General features: G+C 33.7%; 1 protein-coding gene across 5 annotated transcripts in view; it reads right to left on the reverse strand.

The window, feature by feature from the left end:
• Nucleotides 1-12765: 12765 nt before the first annotated feature.
• LOC143225827 (synaptogenesis protein syg-2-like) overlaps nt 12766-22418 on the reverse strand; it is a 139149-nt gene continuing 129496 nt past the window's right edge. For 2 of the 5 annotated variants that reach the window (XR_013014099.1, XR_013014096.1), the window contains 4 exons: nt 21389-21482; nt 19108-19247; nt 16971-17165; nt 12766-13537 (listed from right to left, as the gene is read on the reverse strand). Coding sequence is in view for 1 of the 5 variants with exons in the window: in XM_076455897.1 (XP_076312012.1) it covers nt 19236-19247; nt 21389-21482 (106 nt within the window). In the remaining 4 variants the exon portion in view is untranslated. Of the gene's footprint in view, nt 13538-16970; nt 17166-17492; nt 19248-21388; nt 21483-22418 lie in introns of those variants that run through there. The other 3 variants (XR_013014098.1, XR_013014097.1, XM_076455897.1) reach the window with 3 other exon arrangements.

Consider the following 22418-nt stretch of genomic DNA (forward strand, 5'->3'; position numbering starts at 1 on the left):
CACCCTCCCAGCCGTGGGGGTGTATAATGTGACGGTCAATCCCACTATTCGTTGGTAAAGAGTAGCCCAAGAGTTGGCGGTGGGTGGTGATGACTAGCTGCCTTCCCTCTAGTCTTACACTGCTAAATTAGGGACGGCTAGCACAGATAGCCCTCGAGTAGCTTTGTGCGAAACAAACAAACAAACAAGTAACTAGCATAATTCAGAAGGTTAATGTAAACGAGAAACCCAAGTGTTTGGTCACATATTATTTCCTGCTAAAGGTAAACTTGTCAACCTAGATTTACAGTGGACATATTTGATGGAGATGATAAGTAGACTAACTTCTAAAATCCTATCAAATAGCGCCAGTCATCCTTCTGGTGAGACTTAACGGAGAACTACAAATTAGAGATATCGCGTTTGGAACCTGCTAAAGTGCTGAGCTATACGTGAAGTGGTTTCGATAACCTTTATGCTCTTGGTTTATAAGGATTAACTAAGTTTATTGTTATTGTATACTCTTGACTAGATAATGCTTCTTGAGGGACGTATAACAATCTTGAATAGCTAGGATGTAAAGGAATGGTTTTAAGAATCTAACATATGTAATCAATTTTGACAATATTTATTAACCCTCTGTACAGTGAAGTTTTATCAGAGGTGTTCTCAGTGTTTCATTAAAATAGTTAAATTTTATAGCTTATCCTGAAAAGTTGTAATTATTCGCTTATAACATGAAATATGTTATTTCCTAATGCTTCGTCCCCACTGGGACAGCGGTACGTCTACCAATTTACAACGCTAAAATAGGGATTCGATTCTCATAGGTGTACAAAGCAGATAGCCCGATGTGGCTATGATATAAAAAAACACACACACTCTTAACACTTCAACTCCGGAATTTTATTTAATATAACGTGGCTAAGTTGCATACTTTATAGATGATCGGTTTCTTTAGCAACTAAATAATCTTAAAAGTTCATTTTCATAAGATTATAAAGTTTTTTGTTTGTCTAGAGAGGGAGTTCGTTAAACTAAGCTAACGTTTGCATCAGCTTTCGAAAAACTTGCTGGTGGTTGTTAGCCTCAGTTTTTTTTATTTAAAATGATTGGTCTCTTTAGTTTTATTAATATATTGGTTTGATCAAGGCTATAAGCCACGTAATGAATCAGTCGTAAATCTGAGGACTTATAATTTTAAACTTCTAGTGTCCATAGTCCCGATTGTAGAGCACAGAATGTACAGCTTTGCGCTTCACAACAAACAAACAATCCTATAAATAGCAGCACTAGGCAAAGAAAGATTAGATCAGCAGTACATTGAAATACAAATGAACTAAATACCAGTAATTATAAAACAGTTAATTGACGAGGTAAAATAAATATATTTGATGAGATAAAAGTAAATAAATAAAATAACTAACCGACGTTAAACTGTTGATCAATCATAAATGTTCCCCAGTGGCGCAGTGGCATGTCTAAGGACTCAGACTACTATAAACCGGGTTTTGATACTTGTGGTGAGCAGAGCACAGATATCCCATTGTGTAGTTTTCTGCATAATTTCAAACAAACAACCATAAGATCTAATTTGTCTTTTTGGTTTAACACCATTACTTACAAACATTTTGTGCTGGCGCTTAGTGTTGTAGCATATTAAATAATAGAACAGGAAAAAACTTTCGAGCTAACCAATCCTATTTAGCTTATGACATATTACGTTAAGAAAAGAACTGTTTTTTTTTAAAGTCGCCATGTTTACCTTACTGTTCTATCACCACTTCCAATAGTAGTATATTACTCAGTTTTTACTGTTAAAAAAAGATACAATAATTACAGTACACAAAGCACTAATTAATCTTCGAACACCCTAAAGATATTCTGAACATATTGACTGGAATGTTGTTGAAATATTTGATGACGACTGAAAACAAGTGATACTTTTAACCTGGCTTATCTTCAGGCATATTATAGCGTTATGTTTCGAACTTTCTTTTCATCAGTGTTAACCAAGGAAATCTTAATTCGTTTGAAACAAAGACCTGAAGCCGTAAGTTAAGCCCATTTCTGGTATTTGAAATTTATAATATGAGTTTGAATTTTAACCTCATTACTGTATCAAAAGTTGTTTTGCTGTTGCGATGAAGATCAAATTTCTTTGAAAAAGTTGCATGCAAAATCCTTAACAACTGACAGTTACATACAGAACAAAATGGTAGCTCAAAATACCAATACATCTCAAGGAAATAAAAATTAGTCAGGGATTTAAAATATTACTCTATTGGTAATGAGATAGGCAGATGAATAGATCTTTACTTCAATTGGTGGTTATTGTGTATGACTATAAATATTTAAGTAACAGTTATTATATCTTAATATAAATCTTCAAGTGATGGTAATGGTTGTTATATACTATATAGATCCTTAAATAATGTTTAACATACCTCACTATAAGTCGTTGATAAATGTTTATTATATTTCACAGTAGATCTTCAAAAAATGTTGATTATATCGCACAATAGAGCTTCAAGTAGATTTTGAAGTAATATTATTCTGGTCTACGAACAAATTACAAAGTAACTGTAAAAAACGTGCACACAGTTGTATAAGAAAACAATTAATTTGAAAGTATTTTGATGTGTAGATAGAATTGCATATAACAGATTGAAATCATATTTACAATCCTCAAACTACTAGTTACGAGTTCAAATTTCTTCAAGTGTGCTGTTGTCACTAGAGTTAGGTTAATCCGGTAACTTAACTCTTATCCTCTAAGACTCAAGTTGGCAGATGAGTTCCATACTGGAAGTTCTTTTCTAACTCTACGAATGATAAAACTACGTTAACGCCGGCGTAAGATTTCTGCTTTCTTTGATCTTCTTTTTTTCTCCTAATATCCAAACCATTTGAGGCTTCACATAGTCCCTTAGGAACAAATCTCGTTGCTTCGTGTTCATTATTGTGAGATGTTTGATTGCAGTTATATAAGCTCATCTTATCAGTCTAGTTTACGTTAATTTGATTCGGAACAGTCTTGATTATGACGTTTCCATAAATAGTTGTGAAATATTTTCATCCTGATAAAACTCGTAGATTCGATATGTATATATATATTTTTTTAAATGCAAATCGCATGGAATGATTGTTTTTTAGGATTTGAGAAAAAATAATACAATGATTTTTGTAGTTTTTTTAAGGTTAATTAAGTTAATAAAATACAACTGTTTACTGTACTTTGCTAATCCTACTTAATTTAGTAAAATTATGAAAGCGGATAAAGGATAATATTTTATCTTTAGAAATTAGAAAATTTTAACTTAACCCTTAAATAACGGAATGCTGTAAATAGCAACATTAACTGATGATGACCGACGTTTAAGGGTTAACAGAACAAAGTAATATTATAATATATATTTATAATTTTCCCTGTTGTAACGAATTTACTGTTATACATTTAGTTTAATATCTAGGCTTGTTTCAGTTTAATACATATTTCAAAATGCATATAACGTATAATGTTAAATGTGTATTCTGAAAATCCTGATTGTTTTTTAAATTTGTAGAAGATTCTTGAGCGTAAGAATTAACAGTGTATAATTAGTGTAAGTAGAATAACAGTGACTGTCAGTAGTATTGCCAGCTGAATTTTCGAGAATCTTGCCTAATGAGTATAAAAGGTAACCATCACTACAGCCAGTATACTATAAACCTCAGAAGGTTTAATTGTGATTAACGCTTATTAATCGGAAAACTACAGATATTTGACCAGGAAAGTTTATAGAATTTGAACACTATAAGCCGTTCAATTTGAGAGAATTAACTTCGGACGTTAGTATTTCTACGAGGACAGTAGGTATCTCCCTTGTTGAAAAGTGAGCTTGCGAACCACGCAAGGCCAGCCAAGAGTAGAGATCGCTAACTTCTATATCAAGATAAGTGTACCTGAGTGTCAACACAAAATTTATTCCCTCTCCTTGAACCATCGATAAAAGATTCAGTTCCACACCAGTTAGAAGATTGAGTACTCTTTGTAAGTTTGTAAAGCGTTTGTATATAAACCATTATTTACAGTAACCATTATCATAAACTGTATTATTGTCTATATATTAAAATAGGTAATTTATAAAGCACTATTTATTATATATGTTAGGTTTTAATAGATGATAAATAGAGACCTATTTAGTGTATAATTTGTTTTTAAATAGTTGAATAATAAAGCATTACCCACCTTATAAGCTATAAATATTTTAACCTATCTGAAAGTTGGACTTGTATAAATAAATAACAGCAAAGTTCTGCCTTGAACGAATGTTTTCCTGTGAGACAGACTTAAAATACTAAAATTTAGAATTTAGTGTTCGATTCCTCGAAATTGACGTAATAAATAGCCCAATGTGGCTTTGTTTTAAACAAACCAACACTCTTTAAGATAGGTTTAATTAGGTAATTAATAGGAACCTACTCGATCTAAAAGTTGGATTTCGATACCTGTGGTGGGCGGAGCACAAATAGCCCATTTTGTAGTTTTGTGCTTAATTCTAAACAAATGAAAAATACATACTCATTCTAAAAGTTAATTTTAAACAGATAACACAGGTATGCAATGGTTTTATTGTCTTAACATGTTTACATGTCAACAGTAATTCCTCTACGCTGAATTCGAAAATGATATCCATTTTTCTCCATTACGTTCAGATATTTTATATGTACTTTTACATAAGTGAATCATTTTACTCAAATTGGGTCACATTTTATTATGCTTAAACTGTTGATAACCACTAGTTATAGATTTCTATAGATTAACTGCGACATGAGAGACTATTCAATCGTTCTAGAACCAACGTGAAACAAACCGCTAGTATATAAACAGTTAACAGGCTACATAACGTGTCATTTATAGATGGTATTTGTTTTTGCTTACACTTTGACATTATTATATTTTATCTTAATGTTGTTTATTCGTCGCAATGGCAACTACATGTTGTTTAAATGATCCAAACATATTCTGTTATATTTGTAGTAAATGTGTTGTAAAGAAACAATTACAAAACATTATAGAATTCGTCAAAAAAACGCATTACGCGTATTTTGGAATTAGGTTAAATTACATGGAATATGGCTGGCTAGCTTGTGGACATTAAATTTCTTTGCATGTTGTTGGCCAACAATCCGTTATACATAGTTTATATGCTTTTTGTGTGAATGGGACAGCAGAATACAAAATAAACACTAGATAGTAAGCAATGGCTGCTCTGAGCCAGGTTGTGACAACCTGACTTACCAAGATTGAGCGTGAATATTTGGTTAATATAGAGGAAGTCCTGTTACCTCTACTTTACACAAAACTAGGCTTGATGAAGCAGTTTATAAAAGCCTAAGACAAAAATGGCAACTGTTTCAAGTATCTTTGTGGGCAATTCCCAGCTGTTTCAGAAATGAAATATAAAGAAAGGTTTTTGTTGGGCTTCAAACTAGAAAATTATTTTCAAATAAACAGTTTGAAAGGAAAACGAGAAAAGTTGAAAAAGAAGCGTGGATTGTTTTTAAAAATGTGACAAATTTGTAGGAAACAGCAAGGACCCTAAACACGAACATTTTGTCAATAACATGCTCGATACATTCAGAGCTTAAATTAAATTTATTAAATTAATATAAACATAGTCAGTCTGGAAGTTTGTTTTGAATAGGGAATTGAGTGAGATTTACTTAGTCTAGAAGTTTTGGTTTGGGCACTGAACTAATATAAAGCTTCTTGGTCTAATAGCTGGGCTTGAGTAGATAATTAACAAAGACTTTTCAACTTAGAAGGTGTATTTTAACGTGTAATTTATAAAAAAACTGCTAGGTATATAACTTAGGTTGAGTAAGTAATTAACAGAGGCTTTCTTACCATAGGTGTTGCAATTAAATAGGTATAAGTAATAGATACCTATTCGTTCTAGAAAATGAATTTGAGTAAGCAATCAATATTGATCTTCTCAAGCTACGAATAATTTTTAATTGGTAATTATCGAAGTTCTACTCAATATATAATTCAGTGTTGATTAGTTAAATTTTACATCTTCAATTAGTTTAAAAGTTGAGTTTTGAACAACTATCGAATAGATATCCATTCAGCCTTGAAGTTTGTTTTCGGTATATTGATAACAGAATCTATGTATACTAGCTATAGGTTTTAAATGCACAATTAATTAAAACCTACGTCGTCTCCGAAGTGGCTTCTACTGTGTCTAGAAGCTAGATATAAGTTGTGATTAATAGAAACTTTCTTTAAAGTTGATTTTGAGCTGAGGAGGCAAATATTGTATAAAATAAAGCATGAACTCTCTACAGATGATCAGTTTCTAAGGCATGAGACATGAAATGGAAGGAATTATACAACAAGGTCAATTTCATGAGCTGATTTATAAATCAGTTGAGATAACTACAGTACCACACCTTATACCTAAGGACTCTATGCACAAATTCATTAACCTATGTAAGCATGGTGAAATACTGGAGAGATTAAACCTACAGTAATCCCTATTGCACCTTAGTATCAGAGTATCATTGCAGATAGACAGCTTGTAGCATCCTTAAAGTATGGACTGATAACTTTATAGAATCGTTACCCAAACCATAAAGAATCGTTCTCTTCTTAAATATCACTGAATTATAGTCCTATCAAACATTGTTTTAAACATCACAGAGAAGTCTGCAGCTAGAAGACTTTCCTATCAGGTGGATCCACTACTAGCATAATCATTAAGTGGTTATTGTAATGGTGGGGAAATCTGGATAAAGCTGCTGTATTTGCAACTGATATATGGGAAGGCTTTGAAGCCAGTGAAAACTCCTTGGTAGTAGCTTTAGATCTAGAAGATGTCTCCATTAGAGTTCAGAAGGCTGACAGTTATTAGAATTGGCATTAGTGTAACATGTGTAAGGGGGTAGTAGCTGAAATGGCTACCAGAAGACGCAATAAGAAACATAAAATCTTGTAATGAGACTGTATAACCATCAACACTGGTCGGCCTTGAAGTTATTAGCATTCCTCAATCCTCTCCAAGTTTTAGGTCATGGATCTAGTCCAACTAAAATGTTCAAACAGATGCTATGTGTTAACTTTAACAGATGGCAATTTGGTGCATAGCAGAGGCTTTAGCAAAACTGTACTCATTAGCAAGATTCAACCATCCCATAACGAGGTGAGTAGTTGGTGAAATGACATATAAGTAGTCATAAGTCTTGTCCAAATTATATTTCTACACACTGAATCACTGACTTGCTGATAAAAACAAACCATTACCATTTTTTGCGGATACTACTTTCTCTCTGAAAGAAACGTTAACGAAGGTAAAAATAACCATTTATATGACAACTCATCTTCACCAATCACTTTAACACAATCATAATTAATGCTATGAAAGGCCTAAATGCATCGAGAGCTCCAGCAGAAAACAGAAATGAAGAATGTTACTTGCTTTTGCTCTACCAAAGTATAGTCTGATTCATCCTGGACTATTGATGATCATGATTAGAGGTAAATATTTGGCCGCACTTGGACTCAAATAGTGATTCATAGATACTGCGTAAACAGAGTGTGTTAACAATGACTTTTCGAAGGCTATAAAACTGATACAAAAACACATCTGCGACCAGAAAGAGTTTTGTTTGTTCGCTTCGAATATTTTCACAACTAGTTAACATTAATCGCCAAATATTCAGCCACTCTACTTATACATTAGTTTCAACTGTCACTTTTAAAACGCACTAACGGCTACAATGTGCAAGAAGCAATTTTGCTTTAACATACATTAAGAATGTATCATCACATCCACAGTGTGACATATTAAACACCAGATAACATCCAGCATAGAAAGAATGTAGATGAAGCTAATGAAGTGTAGCAAGCTTAAGATTATATCCCATTCCATTTTTTCCTTTAACACTACTATGAGAAGAACATTATGTAAAGGCCCGGCATGGCCAGGTGTTAAGGGCACTCGACTCATAATCTGAAGGTCACGGGTTCAAATCCGAACCACAACAAACATGTTCGCCCTTTCAGCCGTAAGGGCGTTATTACGTTACGGTCAATTCCACTATTCGTTGGTAAAAGTGTAGCCCAAGGGCTGGCGGTAGGTAGTAAAGACTAGCTACTTTTCCTTTAGTCTTACACTGCTAAATTACGGATGGCTAGCGCAAATAGCCCTCGTGTAGCTTTGCACAAAATTCAAAACAAATAAAATAAATATTATATAAAAATGTCATTTCTCTACAAGAAAGAAGTCTGAAAAACACTTATTTGAGATAGAAGCAGACAACGTGGTGCCAGTGGCATAAATAAAACTGTGGAAATTTATTATTTAAAATATGTAATGTTGTTTGATGAGTCGAATTTCATCCTTTTTGTACTTTAGTGAAGAAAAAATTATGGAAAACAGCGTGAACTACACCGCTCTAAAAATAAAACACACGAGTGACGTGGCTTTTCTGACTATAAAAGGTACTCGAAATAGTATTGTGGTGGAAAACGTTCTTGTGGCAATTGTTTGGTACTTTGTTTCCTTTGGTAGGACGAATAACACAATGCTGCATTCCTGCTCTTATTGACAAGTGTTCTTGAAATATAACAGCGCATAAATCCACTGAAAGTTAGTTAAGAGAAAATAAACGTATCTACTATATTCGCTGTGATAAGGATTCGAACTTGTCACTCTCAGAGGACGAGTAGAGCGACACGACCATCAGATCATGACAGGCCTGGTATTACAAAAAGCGATTACATAATGTCAGACTAGACCCATTCTTAAAAATATACAAGGTTTATCCAAAATGTTGATAGAATGTTTGTAGCTGGTTTACTAAATGTACTTTTCTCGTTTCTTCATAGCGAAGTATTTCCAACACTGTGATAATGTTAAAACTTTAACATTTAAATTAAAGCTTAGAAACCTATTATGGACTGCGTCTGTGTTATTGAAAGCTTTAAGCAACATTACGGTGTGTACATTTAACTTGATAAGTTTTGTTATTGGAATGTTTGTGATCGCTTTTGTTTTCTTAAAAGTCTGTTAAGATTTCAACATGGGATGAATACAATTTTGTTTTTATTTCAAAGTCATGTTTTCCGTATATCAGTTCCATGGTAATTTTAAACTGATCAAAATGGTTGGAAAAATGTTTTAATATCAACTTCATTTTCTTCAGGCTGGTGAATATTTTAAATTATTAACATTTAAATTATTCAAAATTAAAAATAAATGTCTTTTGCAATCCATTTCAGACTTCTCTTTGTGATAAAGAAGAGCTCTGCTCTGGAATAAAGTGTTTTAATGATACTGAATTTTGTGTTCCTATTGTGAACTGATGATCAAATAATTTACAAATCCGTATACAAATGTGTTTTTCCTAAACACTGATATAAGAAACGAATGTTCACTTATCTAACACATTTAAAAATTGGAGACAAGTATTTTGTTTATAATCTTAACAAAACGAATTGTATGAAACAACTAAAGTATGTGGTCATGAAAATATTATACAAATTTTGGGTCAAAGAAATCTACAAGTGTATCATTAATACAGGATAACCAGAATAGAAGAGCGTGAGGGCCTGGCATGGCCTAGCGCGTTAAGGCGTGCACTTCGTAATCTGAGGGTCGCGGGTTCGCGCCCGAGTCGCGCCAAAACATGCTCACCCTCCCAGCCGTGGGGGCGTTATAAGTCACGGTCAATCCCACTTTTCGTTGGTAAAAGAGTAGCCCAAGAGTTGGCGGTGGGTGGTGATGACTAGCTGCCTTCCCTCTAGTCTTACACTGCTAAATTAGGGACGGCTAGCACAGATAGCCCTCGAGTAGCTTTGTACAAAATTCCAAAACAAACAAACAAACAGAAGAGCGTGTAAATAGTTGATAAAGTCCTTTGCTTCATAAAGCTATGGTCATACTAACTATATCATTAATACAGGATAGCAGAATAGAAGAGCGTGTAAATAGTTGATAAAGTCCTTTGCTTCATAAAGCTATGGTCATACTAACTATATCATTAATACAGGATAACCAGAATAGAAGAACGTGTAAATAGTTGATAAAGTCCTTTGCTTCATAACGCTATGGTCATACTAACTATATCATTAATACAGGATAACCAGAATAGAAGAACGTGTAAATAGTTGATAAAGTCCTTTGCTTCATAAAGCTATGGTCATACTAACTATTTCACTTCGGTCAAGGTTTCTATTTCGATATTGAAACTTAGTAAAATAAAATTTTGAAACAAATGTTTCTTTTTCATAAGTTTTAAAACCATCAAACCACACATTATTTGCCTGATGAACTCAGTGAAACATACAGAGGTTTGATATGTTATATTCAAATGATTCTGGAGCCTCACAGCGTTATTTCGTCCAACGTGCCACGTATCATCTGACGACCGTACATATTTACCTTGTACGTAGTTTCATTGTAGAAGGTTTCATTGAAAGGCTGTAATATCCAAAATACTCACCCTCTCTGCATTTTCCATAATTCGTCTAGTGTACGAAAACTACATTTTCCCAGCGAGCCTATTTCAGTTGCTCCAGTAAAGAGAAATACATAAATGCTATATCAAGCAATTGACCAGTATATTTTTTGTGTGAATAATCTAAATACTTAGTTCATTCTTCAGCTGCTTTAACAGATGTCGTGGGAGTAGATTGTCTACATATAACTTGTTCACTTTTGTAGACGGTTTATTCGATAGTTCACTTTCGAACAAAGCACACTGGGCTATCTTCTGTGCCCAGCACGGGGAATCAAAACACAGATTTTAGTGTTATAAGTCTGTAAACTTATCACTATCCCACCAGAAGGGATTTCACACAAAGAAAATTCTTGGTTATATTGCATACGGTTGCCTGTAGCACATGAACAGCTTTTACCAATTACCTTGGTGTTCGTGGATTCTCATCTGTTACAAGACGCTGCACATTGTTTACCACGGCTGGAGTACAATTTGTTGTACGCCTTTTTCTGGATATTGATCCACATTCCTTTGTTTCCGAATGTCATTAAGCACAAGATATATCCCTGTCTTAAATTCTAAATCTTAGATTTGAAAAGAGCTTTGTGACTTGGATGTATGAATATCAGAAATGATTGTTACATGCTCTTCCTAAAAGCAAACAATTTTCAATGGCATCACACTACCTTGGCAACGCCAATCAACGTCAAAATATAATTTTGAAACAATCTGTTTCCATACGATGACGTTTATATCGGCTGTGGTTGTTATACAACTTCATGATTTGAATATTCACAATCGTTTCAACAAAAAGCATTCAACCTCTGTATAATAAACTCATTTTCTGTTAACCTTGAATTTAATTATATTCGATTTTCAGTTTATTGATGTTTGTACTTAATACATTAATCCACCTCGCTTTTGTAGTGAGAAAACTTGGCTCTAAGAGACTATATAAAGTTACATCAAAGCTATTATCATGATGAAAAGTGTTCCAACCCAGTGGAGAGTGAATGTAATCTATTTTCGGTCGCTTTAGAAAAGTTCACTTAGATGATTATATACCGCTCTTTATAAATTTAACTATTCATACCACACCTAATAAAGAAGAAAGAGATATAAGGTATCGAAAAAAAATTGTTTCTTAAAAGTTTATTTTAAAGCATTCATGTGTTTTGTTTAAGAGTTATATTAAAGGAAGACATTTTACTAGTTCTGGTAAGGCTCTTGCCTTGGAGAAGCCCATACTGTGTTATTTTGTTGCTTTGGAGGAGCCCGTACCGTGTGTTATTTTCTCGCTTTGGATGAGCCCGTAATGTCTGTTATTTTCTTATTTCTTGTGCTTCAAGTTTTAGTAAAGGCGAATAAAACATTGAGTGAAGTGCTAGTTTTTGCACTCTCGCTCTCAGTAATCATCGATAAGTCCGAAGACTTATAACGCTGAAAACCGTGTTACTATACCCTTAGTAGGTATATCACAGATTGTTAATTGTATAACTTTGTTCTTAATAAGCATAAACAAATTATTTATAGTTTTAAAAAACTAAATATTTATAATTTCAAAATTAAAAGTGTTTGTTCTATTAAGATTTAGATCAACGACATTTGTATTTTGACGTTGGTAGTGTAGTTTGTTTGTAGAGTGAAATATCTTATAGTGGATAAATGTGTTTGACTGTCAAAAACTGTGATCATTAGATAAAGGGTTATCAGTACATCTACAAGCGTGATCAATATATAAAGCTTTGGTATACCACTTTTTTATCATGTTGTACCATAAATTAAGAATTCAATCTCAATAAATATAATTCTGCAACGTGTGGACAAAGCTACCTCAAACAGGTGGATAGTCTTCGCATTTGGTGAGAGAGTTGTTGATTCACGTGTAAAAAAATGTGTTTTCAAGTGAAAAATAAATAGCTCTTAAGAATTTTTTATAGCAAGATAGTGTAGCACCTATCTCAAATATTTGTTTTTACCGTTTAAACACGTTGGATGCTATCTTCTTATATATTAATCCACATTCTAGTGCTACATTCATAAAGTGCAAAGAACCATTAACAATATCTTAGAGTCAAATGCCACAAACAAAACTATATTTGCAGTATTATGGTCTATGAACCACCCGAGATTCACGGAGCATATTACTAACAATGCCATGAGATGGACCACGAAGCAGCCAACATGTTAAACATAAAGAAAATATAGTATTCTACATTTAAAGCATCAAAAAGTATAATCTATTATTGCCTAATGTTTTTCATAATTCGCAACTTAAGTTATTGAACAATTACATTTCCACATAAAAAAACATTTTATTCTTCATAAAGTTAAAAGACAGCCACCATAGAAATATACCAAAAACATTTTATTTTTTCAGAATGTGTAAGATAATTTTAAGATATGACGTTACAAACAATATACTTTACACGTAGTTACCATAGTTATAATAGGTAAAATACAGGAAGCTGCACAGAGTCAACAAATTAAAATTTGAATTGCCTGATACACGTATGTGAAGAATTGTTCTGTTATTAGCTTAACCTACAATAATGGGTTGAATTCAATAACTCTTTTTTGGATAATTTAAACACTATTTTGATTTTCAAAACGTTCAAAATAAACTCTTAAAGCACCTTACTTGACAGATGAGGAACATAGAGGAATACTTGAACTTATCAGTGAGTACAAAAGAATCTTTGTTATCCGAGACTGATGGACTTGGAAGAGTATTTCAGAGTAACTAAAATTCTCATACTAGGTCCCAATTACAGCCCCAGGAATTTTTTAGAACAACAGAGGATTACACCGAAACAAGTAGACCATCGTGAGTTGTCATTCTTCATGTACTCTAGTTATCCGATGCGGTTGACAATGGACAAAGATCAGCTCCTATCCTTTCGTTGTGCAGGATCTGTTTCTTTGACTATCTGTGAAAAACACGGGTTGAGCGCTGTGTGTTATCACTTGCTGTTTCTAGCGTGTAATAGATCTTCTCTGTGGTTCTCTAACGCCTTCATACTGCTGTAGATATGAACTTTTTTTCTTTGTTTAGTTTATTTCGACACTGTAAAAAAAAGGCCAGTTAAACAACAGATGTTATTATTAATGCCGCTTTTGATAATTCAACGGTTGTTTTATGATGCAACTTATTTATAATATAACCAATATTTGTTTTTTAAACATAACCGGAAATTTTTGTTACCATTTCCGTTTTATGTGTTGTATTTACTTAGTGTAAACATGGACGTGTCGTTCGAAGCACACAAGATTTCAAAAGAGAGGAAAATGTAGTTCAACACTTTCATTTACGTTAATAATAATAAAATTATTTTGAATGATAATCAATACTTTATTGGTAAGTAGACCAGTTTGGCTATTAGAAAGTAAAGGGATAGTTAAGCAATTAAACTGCCATTATAAAATGTGGCGTAAGAGGGAGGTTTGTTGTGTATGGCTTTATGCGAGTATTTTATAGATTCAAATGATTAGAGCCTTTCACTTTGTTGAATCACCCAAAGTTATGTTAAACTGAGTTCAGATGTATTTTGTAACTAAATCATCTCAAGAAATCAAGAGACATCTGGTGACCTTTAAGAATCATTTAAATTTTATGGGTTACATATGTGGTCACTGATTTAACTAAAAACTTCAATAAACAAATGTTTGATAAAGCATGGTAAATCACACCTAACCGTAATTTTTAAAACATTATGCTTTTAGTCACGTGCGCGTTTCTGTTGTGTTATTGTGAAAATACTTTGCTGTTTCGGCGCATTTTACAAGTGCTTTTAAAGATAAAAAGGCATTATGATTATTTAGTTTGTAAATTTGGTTATTTGTTGAAGTGGTATTACGGTTGTCACTACATGCTTCTTTATTATTACTTACGGATAATTGTGTTTTGGTCTTTTGTTTAATTATTGTTACGGTTGTAACTACGGGCTTTTTTTATTGTTTAAGGGTAAATGTGGCAGCATTACCTCTTGGTGGCGAGCCGAGATTTGTGACAAAAGTATAGACTGTCAGAGCTACTCAAACGTTAGAATCCAGACAAACATAGAGATAAGATAGAAAAATGTTGGAACCCAAAAAAATATAGAGATAGATGTTGAAACCCAAATAAATATAGGGACAAATGTTGTAATCCCTACAAACACAGATAAAAATGTTGGGTGTATATAAACACAAAGACAAAAGTTAGAAACAAATAAACGTGGGAATAAATATTGGAATCCAAACAAACATCAGTGTTGGAACCCAAGCAAATAAACGAACAGTTACTGTAATCCAAAGTAACACAGAGACACACGCTGTAATCTGTACAAACACAAAAAAGAACTGAAACCCAAATAAACATAGGTATAAATTTTGGAACACAAAAATATAGAGCCAAATGTTGTAACCGAAACAAATATAGGAACAAATGTGGAACTCAAATAAATACAAATGTTAGAATCCTGATAAATACAAGCATAAATGTTGAAATGCATACAAACATAAATAAACATGTTGGACGAAAGACGTACACAGAGACAACTGGCAGCTCATTTTCTGTATGTACGTTTTTAGTGAAAAGGTTTGTGAACAATTTATGAGATACCTTGTCACTTTATTAGCCAGCTTGAACAAAGTAGTAGAAGATAAACTATGACGCATAATGATTATTATCTGTACACTCTACATCAAAGCCGTGTAAAAATCATCAGTGCTAAGATCTCATTGAGAGTTTTGAAATAGTAAGTGGAGTAATTATATAATTGGTTGGGCACGGACTCCACGAGCCTAGTTTTATGTCTAGTTGACCTATTTCAACTCCACAGTTTACTGCACAGTTGTTTGGGTGTTTGTCAGGATCATCAGAGTTTTAAAACAACAACAACAACAACAAAAAAACATTTGAAGTCTTTGCGTATATATCACCATTTTACGTCCCAATCGAGAATCAACGCGTTCGTGGTAGTTAAGCCAAAGATGAAAAATCACCGAATATGACAGTATCAGTGGTGGTTCAGGTGTGGTTAGGAAAGCATCAGAGTGAATTAAAATGTAAATATTACTGTGATCTTGAAATGTATATTTACTAACAGACGGCATACTGCATACGAGCCTTTACAGGTAAAATTGGACGAATCATTGTCTCGATGCAGGATAATGGTATATGCCATACAGTTTAGAATGCGACTATAAATTTTAGGTATTGGACTTCCTCAGACGTCATATACGTCAACATTGTAACCATCATGCAACATCAGAGAGCTTTTAATTCGAAAATACTCGTTTTCAACAGGTTGTAACTAGCAATACTATTATTATTATTGAAATGAAACGGATAGAGTAATTTTACTATTAAATAATACCTCTAAACCTGAAACCTGATATGTAATCCAACTATGTAATACACATAATACTAACATATCTCTATCGCGAGCTATGAACTGTCAAAGACAAAAATTTTGGAATGGCCACACTGCCTTACCAGCAACATTCGCACACTTTAATTTGATTCTCAGATTAAATTATATGGCATTTATTTGTTGTCAGTGCGAGGTTGGAGACTTTGCTTTTGATCTAGTAGAAGGCTACTTACTACTACATTCATTACCGTCCTTGTCTGCACCATTCCTATTTTTAAATACCACCTCAGACATTATGGGCTTGGTAGAAAAAGTTGCTTTGACAGGGGCTACCAAAAATCATGGTCGCACCTGCAACAGCTGCACAAGTTGCAAGCCAAACACCTCAGAAACTTGGATATGCTGATTATTATGTGATGACATGCCCAAGAGTTGCAAATTTCCAGCCACAATAAGAGGGATTTGGAACTATTTGCTGACGATCTATTCGGCTCCAGTTTGAAAACATACAATGACGGGCAAAGACGAAGGTTACGTAGTAGAATCATCATTCACATAAAAAAAGTGCTGTGATTAACTAAAGGGTTGAAGATTTTCTTAGACAAGAACTTATCAAAAACGTTAGTCTCCACAAATAATAATGATGAAATTTTAAACAATAAATATTAAAAAGTGTATGAAATATGAAAACATATACTTAAATCAATAAATACACTCTGGTAAATAATTAACGTAAAAAAAATTATAACATATTTAGGTTGTTTGTTTTTGAATTTCGCACAAAGCTACATGAGGGCTATATGCCCTAGCCGTCCCTAATTTAGCAGTGTAATATAAGAATGAGGACAACTAGTCACCACCACGCACCACCAACTCTTGGGCTACTCTCTTACCAACGAATAGTGGGATTGACCGTCCAATTATAACACCCCTACGGCTGAAAGAGTGAGCATGTTTGGTGTGGTGGAGATTCGAACCCGCGATTCTCGGACTACGAGTTGAGCTCCTTAACCACCTCGTCATGCCAGGCCAACATCTTTATATTTTAAACAACTGTATATTTAGAATGAAGTATTTTCTATGATATATCTGTAGCACACTTAATCCTTGTCACAAAAAATGATTGAAGGTGAAATTAGTTACCGTACTATTAAGGCCACGTGAGTTACATTGAGAGTTTGGATCAGGAGCGACTGTCTCTTCCCCACTTGGTCTTTGGAAGGTTGACAGTGTAGTGTTTAAGCCAGCAGGAATTCCGTGTGTAGATGATTCTCTTTTCCCCGGCGAAAATTCGGCAATACAGCAGTTCTCGTAGTCTGAATAACAGCCGCAATTTTTCTGTACAAATTGAAGGAAAGCTAATAAGTTTCCAATCCCTAAAGGCAAATTGAAAAGTTTAATATAATAAGATTAGTTTAATTTTGCTCACTTGAAACGCTTGACTGGAGAGAAAGGTCGTTTAAAAGATTTGAATGTACTTAAGCATACCTGAACCTTGGGCAAAATTTAATGAATTTAATTTGTGGTGAAGAGAAATCTTCATTTCTTTCTTTGCTTGATAAATATCACCATGGAAGTTTTAACCTTCTATCTTATATTGAGAAGACACAACTAGAAACAAATTAATACACGTTTACAGAATCCAGAAAAAAAGCAAAGACAATTGCATGTTTCACAAACACTTCGTTTATTAACGATCCTGCTTTCGCCAGTAAAGGCATCATCAGTTTACAATTGATAGAAATTATATTTACCATAAAAATCACTGATCATAATTATAAGACATTGCACTATCCAAACAAGTAAAAAGTAATAATAAATTCCAATATTATAATCATGAAAAAAATAAGCTTGCCATGTCGTAGCTAAAACATTATATATTCCAGTTATCCTTTAACACTCATGAGTAGTATAGAGAGAAATAACATGTATGTTAGAGCACCTTGATGCAATGTTATACCTTTAAACAAGCTATCTATTCAGATATATATAATAAAAATAAGCTAAACATTGAAGAAGAAATTAATATAGGATCAAATACACTACATGGCCCAAAGTATGGACACCCGACCATCACAACCATATGTGCTCGTTGAAATCTCATTCCAAAACCACGGGCCTTAATATGGAGTTGGTTATCCTTTGCTGCTATAAAGGCCCCCACTTTTCTTGGAAGGCTTTTCATTAGACTTTTTTAACATAGCTGCGGGGATTCACTCCTATTCAACCACAAGAGCATTAGTGAGATCGGGCACTGATGTCAGGCGAGAAGGCCTGGTTCGCAGTCGGCGTTCCAATTCATCCCAAACGTGTTCGATGGGTTGAGGTCAGGGCCTTGTGCAGGCCAGTCGAGTTCTTCCACACCAATCTCGGCAAACCATGTCTTTATGGATCTCGTTTTGTACACAGGGGCATTGTCATGCTGAAACGAAAAAGGGCCTTCCCCAAACCGTTGCCACAAAGTAGGAAGCACAAAATTCTCTAGAATGTCATTGTATGCTGTAGTATTAAGATTTCCCTTGATTGGAACTAACGAGCCTAGCCTAAACTATGAAAAATAGCCCCAGACCATTATTCCTTCTCCACACAACTTTACAGTTGTCACTATGCATTCAGACAAGTAACGTTCTCCTGGCATCCGCCAAACCCAGATTGGTCCGTGAGACTGCCAGATAGTGAAACGTGGTTCTTCACTCCAGAGAACGCGTTTCCACTGCTCCATAGTCCAATGACGGTGTGCTTTACACCGCTCTAGCTGATACTTGGCCATGAAAACCCATTTCATGAAGCTCCCGAAGAACAGTTCTTGTGCTGACGTTGCTTCAAGAAACTGGAAGTCGGTACTGAGTGTTGAAACTGTGAACAGACAATTTTTAAGCGCTACATTCTTCAGCACTTGGCTGTCTCGTTCTATGAGCTTGTGTGGCCTAGACGTTTCCTCTTTACAATAACAGCACTTACAGTTGACCGGAATAGCTCTAGCAGGGCAGAAATTTGAAGAACTGACTTGTTGGAAAGGTTGCATCCTATGTTATGTTGAAAGTCACTGAGCTTCTCAGTACGACCCATTCTACTGCCAAAGTTTGTCTTTGTAGATTGCATGGCTGTATGCTTGACTTTCTGCACCTATTAGCAATGGGAGTCGCTGAAATAGCCGAACCCACTAATTAGAAGGAGGTATCCACATACGTTTGGCCGTGTAGTGTATTTACCATGACATTTTCCCTTCCAATACAGAAAAATATAATGTGGTAATTGAAGTTTAAAAGCACCATTATACCTGCAACGTTGGTGAAGAATTACTTGTAGATTGTTCAGGGCCACTGATATAGCTATGTTGTTTGATATGGCTTGTCATACATTGGTCTGACGTAACTGGATTCTCGCAGAATTTCTGATCAACTTCTCTTATTGGTAAACCTAAAAAAAGTTCAAAACAAAGTAGAGCTGTAGGTATATTACAGCAGTAGTCGTGTATTTTACAAGCTTACAGTAAAACATTTTTATAAGTCTTATCGCTTATCTGAAACTACCACTTATCAAGATAACTGAAACACCTGAAGTTTCATATATTGACTTTAGTTTATTACAACAATGCGAGTTTCATGTCTGGGTCAAGATTACAAACCGTAACCACTTATTCAGTTTGTTATTGTTGAATGTCCCATGTTGTGTGTAAAGTAATCACTTGCTCAATTTACCGGTCAGGTGTTTAATGCTTTTTGACAAGTTTACAAATCTTACTCACTTCTCCACTTTATTTCAGTTGGATATATCATGTATCAAGTTTATAAACACTAATAGCCTGTTCAGTGTATTGCAGTTTGATATTTCTTGATTTGTGTTAAGTTTACAGAATATTGGCAGACCTTCTAAAGTAAATGAAGTTAGCATAGTTTACTCTAGTCTGTACCAACGTCAAACTTATATTGGTAACAGCTATTTATTAGTAATTATATAGTTTTTAATGTTCAAAGTTGTGTGTGTGTTTTTCACAACTTCATCAGAGTGTGAGTAAAATACGTCAGTGTTGAATCCTATAAAAAGAATAAAGTTTTTTTTTAAAAAAAAACATTGTGTGACATTGTGTACAAAGAGCCATCTGCACTAGCCATCCATAAAGTTTGTTTTGAATTTCGTACAAAGCCACAGTAGAGCTATTTGCGTTAGCCGTCCCTAATTTAAGAGTGTAAGACTAGAGGCACGGCAGCTAGTCAATACCATTCACAACCAATTCTTGGGCTACTCTTTTTTTGCCAATAAATAGGGGATTGGCCGTAACATTATAACGCCCCCATGGCTGAAAGGGGCGAGTATGTTTGGTGTGACGGGATTCGAACCTGCGATTCTCAGATTACGAGTCGAGTGCCTTAACCACTTAGCCATGCTAGGCCTCGTCTATAAAGAGAGAAAGTTGATTACCAGCAGCAACCACTGCTAACTTTTGGGCTACTCTTATCTGATTGAATAGTGTGATTTAACCGTAGCTCATATACTGTACGCACAACTCCAGTGTTAAACATGATTTTACGACAATAGAACGTGAGCTATGAACCCTCGGGTTCATAATCATTAAGCCTGTGTTAGAATAAGTTGTTGTGCTTTTAAAATAATTACTTGAAATTGGTCGTTTCTAATGCAAATAGATTGTCTTATATAGTGCATTTCACTATTTGTAAAATTTTTCGTTTTCATTGCAAGTAGAAGAAACTGTGTTTCGCCAACATCTCCCAAGTGCTTCAGTTTCACGTCACGGGTAGTAAAATGTTAGAATAAAAAGGATGAAAACAATCTCAGAACGTAAAAAAAACATCATTATGAAGTATTTTAAAGCAAAAACAAATGATAAATTATTTTAAAAAGTGGTGTTTTAGAATTATTGTATGCTTCGAATAATATAGTTTTTATTACCTAAGATTTAAACGCTAATTATTGAAGTACCTTTTGCAGAGAAATTTTAGTAAAGACTTGTAACTGGTATGGTAAGAATCCAAATATGTTAACTTCTTTCTGAACTCACTTTTTATTTATGTTAGGTATCAACAAAACTACGAACTAGAAGACGTTTATTCGACCATTTTGTTATTCACTACACGGCAAGTGTATGGTATAAAAAGATAAAGAAAGTATTGCAAAACATGCTTTTTAATAATCGTTAATCACGTAATTACGTTATAAACTATTAATGTTAACAAATTTATCCTTAAATTGTATTTTGCAAGCCGCGTATGTATTCAATATATTTTGCCAAAAATAAAAATAACGAAGTACCTGAAATAAGATTTACCTGTAAAAATATGCTATATAATCGAATATAATTCAAGTGACAGTTCTTACTAAAGAAAGTATGAAGATTTTATACAATAAAAAGACTTATTAAGAACGTTATAATGAAGAGGAACCTCTTTTCCTTTAGACAACGACATGAAAACAATCTACAACCTTTTGTCGTTTTAAACAACCATTAAATAAATATATTGTTTGTTAGGCAAATAAATAGCAAAGAGATAGACATAAATATAAACAGACAAACAAATAGATTATAAGATGTTGATACTAACAATTCCAGTCATCTTGGGAAGGAATGATATCTGGATCTTTGAATCCTGTTCTCGAGAATCTGGAATATCGTCTCTCAGTAGCTCATTCGAACTGCTACCAGAATTAATTTGAAAACATGTTAAAAGACGTACCACGCTTATCGTCTGAATATGTCACTGATAATAACGAAAGTTTTCCTGATAACAGTTAAAAAGAATGATTTATAATAACTAATCTACTGCTGATTAAAACGAGCTTCATCGCCAAAAAGTAATAGACGTGCATCTGGTGCTTTATTTGGGACCTACGTTTGTATGTTTGTAAGCTAAGGTTTATTTATAACCGTTATTGTTATCGTAAATATTACACGTTATCGGGGCTTAAATTTAAATATGTTCTTAGCATATAAGATTATAAAGGCATTATCAAAAGCTGCATGCGATGTTTCTTTAGACTTGTATTAAGCTTGTTAAGTTACGATGCATTATTAAGCCATATACGACGTTGCTTTAGATATGTATTAAACATATTGTATTTATTGACTTTTATTTATTGGGATTCGTAGATTTATATCGAAGTCCGCAAATAATGTTTTAGACTATTCCGATCACCTTAGATTAAAGAAGCTTAAGACAAATTAATCACTGCACATTTAAATTTCCTTTCGACCAGTTAGTAGTTCAGTTAGTTTTAACTTAAGTCGGAAATATGTACTGCGTTATTATGATAACTAAAAAAGTTAGTAAAAAAGAGTATATGAAGCATAAGTTATTTCGGATTCGTTTTTCAAATTAATATTTTTGTGCCACTTATATGTAAACAACTCCCCTAGTGGCTTATGAGTTAATTTCTTCGTGAAACAATATAGTATTTCTTCTCCAATACAATATTTTTGCTCACTTCTTTCTTTCTACTTTCAATTAAGTTATTTCTTTTCGGTCTCAAGACCGACACTAAACAAACTGGAAAGTTATAAGATAACGAAAGAGGAGAGTATTACATAAAACTATTAAATATTGTAAAGAGTCTTTCAATTTACATTTAAATAAC

The sequence above is a fragment of the Tachypleus tridentatus genome, chromosome 9, assembly GCF_004210375.1.
Source record: "Tachypleus tridentatus isolate NWPU-2018 chromosome 9, ASM421037v1, whole genome shotgun sequence".
Taxonomy (NCBI): Eukaryota; Metazoa; Arthropoda; class Merostomata; order Xiphosura; family Limulidae; genus Tachypleus; species Tachypleus tridentatus.